Genomic DNA, 11,082 nt, shown 5'->3' with positions numbered 1-11,082 from the left:
AATGCCTGATCAAAAGTAGACAACAAAATGTTTTGTTTCTCATCTCATGCATTTATTTTAATGTTACTTTGCTTCATGAGGTCATAATATAAGTATACCAGATTCATAGTTAGATAAATGACTTCATTAATCCCAAAGGGAAATTAAAGTATTACAGCAGCCACCGCATTATATACAATAACTAAATAAACTAACTGAAATATAATTAGATAAATAATAGATAATATAATTAGATTAGCTAAAAATAGATTTAAGACTAGATGTGTAAGAAAAACTATAATATACCATCAGCTGAGTATTCACTGCTCATTGATGTTGATATGCTAGAGTGCACTGTACATTAGTGCAAGTCAGGTGGATATTGATGAGGTAGTGAAATGCATGATTGTCATCGGATGTTAGAATCGAGTGTAAATATACTTGAATAATATACTGAATGTAAACACATATAATGACAGTATATACATACAGTACTTAAAAGATTATCAAAATATGAATCTGAAATATAACAGATGTGATGGATAATGTAATAAAATAAAAGTCCAGGTGAGCACTGTGTCTTCACTGTCAGAGGAGTCCCCTCTCCCAACACAGAGGAGAAACATTGTACAGACTGATGGCAGTTGGTAGGAATGACTTCCTGTAGCGTTCTTTGTCACAGCAGAGCTGAAGAAGTCTCTGACTGAAAGTGCTCCGCTGTTTGACCAGCAGGTCATGGAGGGGATGCGAGATGTTCTCCATGATGTTTAACAGTTTGTGCAGCATCCTCTTCTCCACAACCAGCTCCAGTGTATCCAGAGGAGTCCCCAGCGCAGAGCCAGCCTTTCTGATTTGTTTGTTCCATTTGTTAGTGTCCCTGACTCTGATGATGCTGCCGCAGCAGATAGCAGGACGGAATATTGCACTCAACACAACAGACTGGTAGAAGATTTGCAACGTCTTACTGCACACATTAAATGATCTAAGCTTCCTCAAAAAGTAGAGTCTCCCCTGTCCCTTCCTGTAGACACCCTCTGTGTTGCATTTTCAGTCCAGTCTGTTGTCGAGGTGGATTCCAAGGTATCTTTATCCCTCCATCACCTCCACCTCCTCTCCAAGAATGGAAATGGTGTTTATCCTAGCCCTGGTCCTCATAAAACCCACAACCATCTCCTTGGTCTTGACTTCAACAAATCCTAAAGCTATGGATATCAAAACTGCACAAAATGGATAAATTCAAGTGCAAGCACCTCAAACCTTTATGTAATATATTTTCTCATGTCTGAGTTATGAGTTCTTATGTCTAGTTTAAACACATAAAGCCTGTGTGCTGTTACTGCTGCTTATTTATAAGCCACAAATGACACTGTCTGAGACAACTCGTTTCAACAAGCGGAACGAAATAATACAAGATTCCGCTGTCGGAACTCAACAGTGTAACATCCAGCGGAAGTAAACAACACAGGAGCTAGTCACGTTAGCTGATTGGTGTCCTGTGCTTGGAAGAAGTCTCCCAATAGGACAGTGAGACATCTCACTTGTAATTAAGCAACAATGTCTTCAGTTGAATGTTTGAGAGAGTTAATCAACGAGCGACTAACTACTGCTGCTGAAGAAATATTCGTAGTTTTTCAAAAAACTATCGTCCAGTACGAGGAAGAGATCGATCGTCAGCGCAGACTGCTGGATATCGTTTGGAAACCTGAAATAAAGTTACACAGAATAGGTCTGTAAAACCTTAACTATTTTATTTTTAGCATAAAACATAAGAGTCAGTGTTATAATATAACTTCTATACTTGTAATTATTTGCTGGGATGTCTACAACGTTGACGTTAGCTTCTGATTCAAGTTGAAGGGAAAAGTTGATTGGAAAGTTAAGGGAAACAGAAATAATGATATTTAAGCGGCTGATTCTCCGTTTTTTTTTTTTTTAGCACCATTTACACAAGTGAAAAGGTGTTAGACATGATAGCAAAAGCCTTAACGCCGTTTAAACCCACTTTAAGATTTGTGTAACCTTTATTTTGCTTTCGAAAACAGAAAAAAGACGATTTCACCGATTTCTCCATTCAGTCAACATTAGACTAGGTCCAGATCAAGAACCACTGTGCTTAGACTTGTGAAATCTGGACTTTCAAATCGCTGTTTTTAATGAGTCTCCGGAGTCTTCTTGTTAATGTAGTCCAGATTTGACAAGTCTAAGTACAGTGTTTATTGATGTTCAAAAGCTAAATAAAGGTTCCCTAAAACACTATTTCACAAGTGCAAGTGGTGCAAAAGTGGAGAATCAGCTGCTAAATATCATTGTAAACGTTTCCCTTAACTTCTCCTGAGTCAGAAAGTAACTTCAGCATCATCAGATGTCTGCATTTTAGCTTAATTAATGGTTAATAAATATTTTACTAATGCTTTCTGAATAATTTATAAACCATTAATAAGCATATTTTTTGGGTTCCCAGGTTGTGAAAAGTCCATCCTTTCTATACCACTGTAAAATTTGCTTTATCTAATTCTTTAGGAAGATGTCTCTAATGTATTGTTCAACCGATTACTGATGACCTAAAAAATGTGAAACACTAGCCCTTTATTAATAACTGTTGAAGGGGACCACTGCAGTGAGTTAGGGTAGGTCTCAGCAGGGTTTGACAGTCCCATGTTTGTAGTCTATACTGCCATCTTGTGTATGAATAGCGTATTATGTGTATTGGCTACATTATCATAATAGCTGCAATGCAAGCTGCCAATTAGAGCATGGCGAGTCATGCAATGAAGAACACTGAATTAATTTTATATATATATGTATATATATATATATAAATATATGTAGCCATTAATTAATGCTTATGAACCCTTTATAAAAGGTGCCTTATCAGAAAGTGGTACCGCATTGTTTTCTTCACCCTTTCCCCTTTGTCCCTCCAGAGCTCCCACAGCAACATGTCTGTAAGGAGGGGGAGGTTCTCTCTGACCAGCAGCTCTGTAACCAGGAGAGGAACCCCAATCTGGACCAAGAGGACCCAGAACCTCCACAGATTAAACAGGAACAGGAGGAATTTTGCACCAGTCTGGGGGGAGAACAGCTGATACTGAAGCAGGAGACTGAAACCTTTATGCTGAATCCTACTTTTAAGGAAAGTGAAGATCAGACTCTGGACTTGAGTCCTGATGAAACTCAGAGTGCAGCAGTGAAAGAGCATGTTGTCAGCATGTCAGTTAAAAGCTTAGTGGTACCAGAACCAAACAGTGATGACCAGCTCCTCCCTCACAACTCTCATGTAGCTGAGAGCCAAGATCACAAAGGAGACTCAGGATCAAATAGAAATGCAGAGACAAAAGCACAGAACAGACATCGTGAGAGCAAAAATCACACTTACTATGAAGACAACTCCACCACATTAAAGACTCACAGTTGTACCCGTACAGGGAAACAGTGTTTTAAATGTAGAACTTGTGGGAAAATATTTGAGTACAAGTCCAAATTACATACACATCTGAGAGTCCACACAGGTGAGAAGCCGTACCCATGTAACACTTGTGAAAAAAGATTCTCTGAGCTGGGTGCATTAAAAGTGCATATGAGAATCCACACAGGTGAGAAGCCGTACCCATGTAACATTTGTGAGAAAAGATTCTCTGAGCCAGGCACATTGAAAGTGCATATCAGAGTCCACACGGGAAAAGCCGTACCCATGTAACACCTGTGGAAGAGGTTTCAGTCGAATGGCAGACTTGAAAAAGCACATGAGAATCCACACAGGTGAGAAGCCCTACCCATGCAACACTTGTGAGAAAAGATTCTCTGAGCTGGGTGCATTAAAAGTGCACATGAGAATGCACACAGGTGAAAAGCCGTACTCATGTAACAGTTGTGAGAGAAGATTCTCTGATCTGGGCTCATTAAAAGTGCATATGAGAATCCACACAGGTGAAAAACCATACCTCTGCAACATCTGTGGGAAAAGATTTAGTGACAGGACGTCTGTGAAAAGGCATATAAGAACACACACAGGGGAGAAGCCGTATAGTTGCAAAACTTGTGGGAGAGGATTCAGTCGTAGAAATCTCATGAAGATTCACATGAAAACGCACACAGTGGACAAAGAATCTGTCAGATGCCAGACTTGAAAAGGCAAGAATTCATTCAGATGAGAAGCCACATAATTGCAAAACGTAAGGGAGAGCTTTGTGGTGACTTTACAATCTACATGAGAACCTACTGCAACACGAAAAAGATTCTGTCATGGATCTGAATTGGAAAAGCATATGAGTCCACACAAGCAATTAGCCTTGTATTTTTGAAACATTGGGGAGAATTTCCATTGTAGTGATTCATGGACAAGACACACATGAAGAATTATGTAATGGCAACACATGGAGGCAAAAAACTATCCATCAACAGGACAAACAATTGAGCTGAAACTCTTGTAGGCAAGTGTTCACCAACATCTTTGTAAATGAATGTAAAATATTCTCAATGAAGAAGAGTTCAGAATATATCATGGAAGTTGTACATTGTCAACAACGCTTTCAAGTTTTGTTAAACTAAACTCGTTTCTTTTTCCTTCACATTACTGTAACTAATCATACTGTGTGCAACAGCATTTCTTTGACAGAATTATAATATCCTGAATCTTTGAAAAATCTTTGTTTCACAAGCGCAGTCAAAGTGATAGTGCCAAATGTTTTGGCTCCACAATACAAGGGTCTGTATCCATGAAGTTCATTTAGAATAATTCATAGAATTGTAGTTTCGATTTCATCTAGGACTTAAAGTTGCAATACATGAAATTCATTCAGCCACTAGATGTCGCACGATGTGTGTGTGTGTGTGTGTGTGTGTGTGGGGGGGGGGGGGGTTCTTGAACTGACAGCTCAGGAAACTCAGTCAAAACTTCAATTAGGCAGTGGTGATCAAATATGAATCAAGATTCTGCCAGTGCATTGCCTATTTCTTGCCTCAAATGTTTTCAGAAACATTTTTATTGTACTGTTTAGCTGTAATTTCAGAGAGTTTGTGACGTGGCCACCGTCTTGGAAATGGACATGGAGGACAGGGAGGGATTCACATGCAATAACATGCACGCTCACATGCAAGCGTGGCCGGACTGGCTACCAAAAAAAGAACAGAGAAGCTTGAATAACAACGCACACAGAGGGAGTGTGACTTCATTCACTGCTCAGCTCACCATTACTCCACTATATCCTTACATAACAAATAGTTGTTTGCTGACATCCAGTGAGGCTGGAAAAGAAGGACAAGGATAGGGAGTTTATTTATAATTTACATACCATACAGGCATATATTGATATTTACCACAGTTACATCTAGATCTACACAGATTCATCAAAGAGTGTAGTTAATAAAGTAGGAGTAGCATTTATTGTTCCATCTCAAAATAGGGAAAAGGATCAGTGAGGAATTTAGTAGTTTACAGTGGATAAAAGATACAAGACCATTGAGAGTAATCATTTGTTCAGATTCAAGCTTGTCACTAACCACTTTATAGTACGGTTATTCAGACAACAGACCAGACATTTTGATAGAAGTACAACAAACATTATACAGAATTCAAATGATGGGTTTTACAGTAATATTTTTATGGGTACTGGCACATATTGGTATCAAGGGAAATGAAATGGCAGATAAGGTTGCAAAGGAGGCCACAAACAATAATCATATTGATTTGGCAGTTCCCTTCAGCGAGACAGAAATCAAGAGCATTATTAAGCAGAGTTTGAAGGAAAGGTGGCAAAAGCAATGGGAGGAAGAGAAGAAAGGATGATGGTTTTACAGAGTTCATAGGATATCGGGGGAAATGAGGTGTGCAGGAAGGAACAGAAGAGAGGTGAGGAATAGGTAAACATAATAAGGCAGATATAAATGCTGTGGGAAAGAAGAGACAGTAGAGCATGTTATGCTACACTGTGAGGAATATGAGGCAGAGAGAAGGCATCTGATTCAAAACCTCAAAAAGATAACCGTAAACTTTGATCAAATAGATATTCTTCAAAAAAAAACCCTCAAGAAATGAGCGTTATGGAATCCTATTTCAGTATCTTAGACAAACTAATTTGATTGAGAAGATTTTATAAGATATTATATAAGTTTTTTTTTTAATGAATATTGTAAATACTAGACACTCTGATTCACAGTCCTTCCCAGTTGGTAGCGGTAAGGCGCCAATTCGTTGTTTGCCAACCGCTAATAAACCTCAAAACAGAAGAAGAAGAAGAACAGCGGAAGTAAACAACAAAGGAGCTAGTCACGTTAGCTTATTGGTGTCCTATGCGTGGAAGAAGTCTCTCAGCGGGACAATGAGACGTGATTAAGCAACAATGTCTTCAGTTGAGTGTTTGAGAGAGTTAATCAACGAGCGACTAACTGCTGCTGCTGAAGAAATATTCGTAGTTTTTCAAAAAACTATCGTCGAGTACGAGGATGAGATCGATCGTCAACGCAGACTGCTGGATATCGTTTGGAAACCTGAAATAAAGTTACACAGGATAGGTATGTAAAACCTTAATTATTTTTTTTAACATAAAACAAAGGAATCGGCGTTATACCACTGCAGTGGTTAAAGTATATAACAGTTACTTGTAATTATTTGCTCGGATGTTTACGACGCTGAAGTTAGCTTCTGATTCAGGTTTAAGGGAAAAGTTGAGGGGAAAGTTAAGGGAAACATAAATAATGATATTTAGCGGCTGATTCTCCGTTTTTGCACCACTTAGACTTGTGAAAAACTGTTCGACATCGTAGTAAAAGCCTTAACGTTGTTTAAATCCACTGTCAGATTTGTGAAACACTTATTTAGATTTTGAAAAAGATTTAACAAATCTTAAGTACAGTGGCTTCTGATCTGGACTTCGTCTAATGCGGTCTGGATGGAGAAATATCAGTGAACTCGTCCTTTTTTATGTTTTCATTAACAAAATAAAGTACGGAGGCCCTGAAAGGCAAGCGAGATTTTTTTTTTCTGGAGATCCAATTTCTAAGTCTGATCTTAATTCTTTTCTCTCTTGTGTTCAAGAGTTAGGGACAAGTGAAAAAAAAGCACTCTTTAATTAAAGCCATTAATTAATGCTTTTAAACCTTTTATAAAGGATGCCTTATCAAAAAGTGGCACCTCATTTTTTCTTCATCCTTTCCCCTTTGTCCCTCCAGAGCTCCCACAGCAACATGTCTGTAAGGAGGAGGAGGTTCTCGTTGACCAGCAGCTCTGTAACCAGGAGAGGAACTTCAGTCTGGACCAAGAGGACCCAGAGCCTCCACAGATTAAAGAGGAACAGGAGGAGCTCTACACCAGTCTGGACACAGAACAAGTGGTGCTGAAGCAGGAGACTGAAACCTTCATGTTGACTCCTACTTTTGAGGAAGGTGACAACAATAAAGACCAGACTCTGGACTTGAGTCCTGATGAAACTCACAACTCTAATGTAGCTGCGAGCCAAGATCGAAAAGGAGGCAAGCATGAAGACTCAGGATCAACTAGAAATGCACAGCTGAAACCGAATAAGAGACTTGACAAAAGCAAAAGTCACATTAAGAATGAAGACAACTCTACCTCATTAAAGATTCACAGTAATACTTATACAGGGAAAAAGTCTTTAAAATGCGATAGTTGTGGGAAAACTTTTAAGTGCAAGTCCAAATTGCACACACATATGAGAGTCCACACAGGTGAGAAGCCGTTCTCATGTAACACCTGTGGGAGAAGATTTAGTGAAAAGGCAAAAGTAAATAGGCATATGAGAACACACACAGGTGAGAAGCCGCATTCATGTAACAGTTGTGAAAAAAGATTCTCTCGACTGGGTGCGTTAAAAGTGCATATGAGGGTCCACACAGGTGAGAAGCCGTACCCCTGCAACACCTGTGGGAAAACATTCTCTCAGCTGGACACATTAAAAGTGCATTTGAGAATCCACACAGGTGAGAAGCCGTATCCCTGCAACACCTGTGGGAAAAGATTCTCTTATTTGGGTGCATTAAAAGTGCATATGAGAGTCCACACAGGTGAGAAGCCGTACGCCTGCAACACCTGTGGGAAAACATTCTCTCAGCTGGACACATTAAAAGTGCATTTGAGAATCCACACAGGTGAGAAGCCGTATCCTTGCAACACCTGTGGGAAAAGATTCTCTCATCTGGAAACATTAAAAGTGCATATGAGGATCCACACAGGTGAGAAGCCGTACCCATGTAACACGTGTGAGAAAAAATTCTCTGATCTGGGCTCATTAAAAGTGCATATGAGAATCCACACAGGCGTGAAACCATACCCCTGCAAAATCTGTGGGAAAAGATTTAATGAGAAGACGACCATGAAAAGGCATATAAGAATACACACTGGGGAGAAGCCGTACAGTTGCAAAACTTGTGGGAAAGATTTCAAACGTAGATATAACTTGAAGATCCACATGAGAATACACGCAGTGGGAAATGATTCTGTCAGATGTCAGACTTGAAAAGGCACATAAGAATTCATGCAGATGAGAAACAGTCTCATTGCAAAACATAAGGGAGAGCTTTGTGGTGACTTAACAATGTTCATGAGAAGAACCTACTACAATGCGGAAAAACTTGTCATATGTCTGAATTGGAAAAGCATGAGTCTGCACAAACTAGTAGCCTTGTATTTGTGAAACGTTGCAGAGGATTCAGTTGTAGTGATTCATGGATAAAACACACAAGAACACATGATTGCAGCACATGTTGACAAAAAACAATAGATAAAGAGGACAAACAATTGAGCTGAAACTCTTGTAGGCAAGTGTTCACCATTATATTTATAAATGAATGTAAAATATTCTCCATGAAGAAGAGTTCAGAATCTCTTCATGGAAGTTGTGCATTGTCAACAGTGTTATTAAGTGTTGTTAAACTAAACCCTTGTTTTTTTTATTATTCATGTTATTGTAACTACTAATGTTACTGTTCACAAGACCATTTAATTGACAAAGTTATGGTGCGATGTCGGTGGTCAAATATGGTGCCAATGTTATAGTTTTAAAAAACGAGAATTGATATTTATGAAGTATTTCAGAATAGTCCAGGTACTACACGTAATACTTGATATTTACAAATTAAGCTTCCTATAGGCTACACCTTTCCAGGAAATCAAAGTTTACATTTGAGAGTGATTGACATTGCTGTTTTATTTTACCATATAAGTCTCAGTAGATTAGAATTTGTTTTGGCTAAAATCACAACTTCACAATCACAACCAATAGAGCAGGGTTGTGAATTAATTTATTTATTTTCGGTACTTCCCTAAACTTGAGCTGTAGGATTGTTTTAGATAGTTTCTACAAATGTTAATGATTAACGTGTTAAATGATTTTTCTTTTTTTTTTTTTCTATTGTCATACACTACTTCTGTCATGTGAGTGGATTATGAGCTCTCTGATGTTGAAACAAAAAAACCTCTAGTGCTGTTGGCTCACTTAAGTTTTCATATTACCAACTAGAATATTCTTGTCTAAAGTGTTTTTTTTTTTTTTTTTAATTTCATAAATTTAATGTATTTTTTCCCGGTTTAAAGGTTCTATATGTAGGAATCAGAAATTCCTTCTCATTAGTGACATCTGTGGCTGTTAAATAAGCTGTAGTCAACATCCTGGTGCTGATGTGCGTGCTCACAGCGTGAGCCTGTTGTGGTTTATGTCTTTGTCCTCGCTAATACTTTTCATAATTCCATAAAAGGTCTCTAATGTTGTGTTTTGCACTATGTCTCAGCAAAGCATCTCTCACACTGCTTGCTCGTTCACACACAAACACACACAAAGAGGTTTTCAGCTGCGCTGTGGCCACTGGCTGGCGAGAGCCAATCCTCACCGCCCAACTTGCACAAATATGCGAAATCAACCTCCCAAACCTGACCCGACCTGCAAACTGACAACTTTTTTTACTAACCATGTTTACTAAACACCGGTAGGCTCAGTGAGCTGTGGCCGTGCAGCAATACGCTGTGTCCAGGCAGCAATGAGCTGTGATCAGGGAGCAATGAGCTGTGGCCGGGGAGCAATGAGCTGTGGCCAGGCAGCAATGAGCTGTGATCAGGGAGCAATGAGCTGTGATCAGGGAGCAATGAGCTGTGGCCAGGGAGCAATGAGCTGTGGCTGGGGAGCAATGAGCTGTGGCCGGGGAGCAATGAGCTGTGGCCGGGGAGCAATGAGCTGTGGTCGGGGAGCAATGAGCTGTGGTCAGGGAGCAATGAGCTGTGGCCAGGGAGCAACATGTTGTGGCCACGCAGCAATGAGCTGTGTCTGGGCAGAAACCAGCTGTGGCTGGGGAGCAACGAACTGTAGTCAGGCTGTAACAAGCTGTGGTTGGGGAGCAATGAGCTGTGGCCAGGGAGCAACGAGCCGTGGCCAGGGAGCAATGTGTTGTGGCCATGCAGCAACGAGCTGTGGTCAGGGAGCAACAAGCTGTGGTTGAGGAGCCACTGGCTGCGCTTTTGTTGTGAAATGTGTAGTGGTTTACAGAGGGAGCTAGCTGTTTGACTAGCTGGAGAGCTAATATCTGTGTGTTGTTGTGTCGTTATGCCGGTTGTTTGTTGACGTTAGTGAGAGAGGCAAGGCTCTTGGGAGCGCGCAAAAACGTCACTTCCGTTGGATCTTCCTGGAAAATTCCCGGAGAAAGTTAGGGATGGTCTCATTTTTTTTTACTTTTAATACTACCCGTTCACTCATTGGCAATAAAAAATGAATAATACATGTGAATTGCTTCACAATTCTACATATAGAACCTTTAACCTCAGATAAAATGTTTGTTGTTTGCTGCTTTAGAGATGACACACAAATTGTAGAAGATGTGCTATATGGTATAGTCAACACATTTTATTAAGAATAAAATATTTTTTCATGATGGTCTTTCAGACTGATATTCCTAATTTGACTGACTGGATAATTAGGAATACTAAAGGTGTCATGAACATGAAATATTAGGAGTGCATGCAATAAATACCTAAACAAACGTAGACAACAAAATGTTTTGTTTCTGATCTCATTGCATTCATTTTAATTTTACTTTGCTTCATGAGGTCATAATATAAGTATACCAGATTCATAGTTAGATAGATGGCTTTATTAATCCCAA

General features: G+C 39.4%; 1 protein-coding gene across 2 annotated transcripts; it reads left to right on the top strand.

The window, feature by feature from the left end:
• Positions 1 to 1,288: 1,288 nt before the first annotated feature.
• On the top strand, positions 1,289 to 10,856 carry LOC137200640 (zinc finger protein ZFP2-like). Of its 2 annotated transcripts, XM_067615392.1 has the most exons (3): positions 1,289 to 1,705; positions 2,904 to 3,389; positions 7,147 to 10,856. In XM_067615392.1, the coding sequence occupies exons 1-3, from the start codon at positions 1,534 to 1,536 to the stop codon at positions 8,448 to 8,450; spliced, it is 1,962 nt and encodes a 653-aa protein (XP_067471493.1). In that variant the 5' UTR covers positions 1,289 to 1,533; the 3' UTR covers positions 8,451 to 10,856. The 2 variants fall into 2 exon arrangements, with proteins under 2 accessions (XP_067471493.1, XP_067471494.1); XM_067615393.1 differs by lacking the exons at positions 1,289 to 1,705; positions 2,904 to 3,389 and adding an exon at positions 4,102 to 6,489.
• Positions 10,857 to 11,082: the final 226 nt, after the last annotated feature.

This window comes from Thunnus thynnus, chromosome 2, assembly GCF_963924715.1.
Source record: "Thunnus thynnus chromosome 2, fThuThy2.1, whole genome shotgun sequence".
Taxonomy (NCBI): domain Eukaryota; kingdom Metazoa; phylum Chordata; class Actinopteri; order Scombriformes; family Scombridae; genus Thunnus; species Thunnus thynnus.
This window is presented reverse-complemented; position numbering and strand designations above follow the sequence as displayed.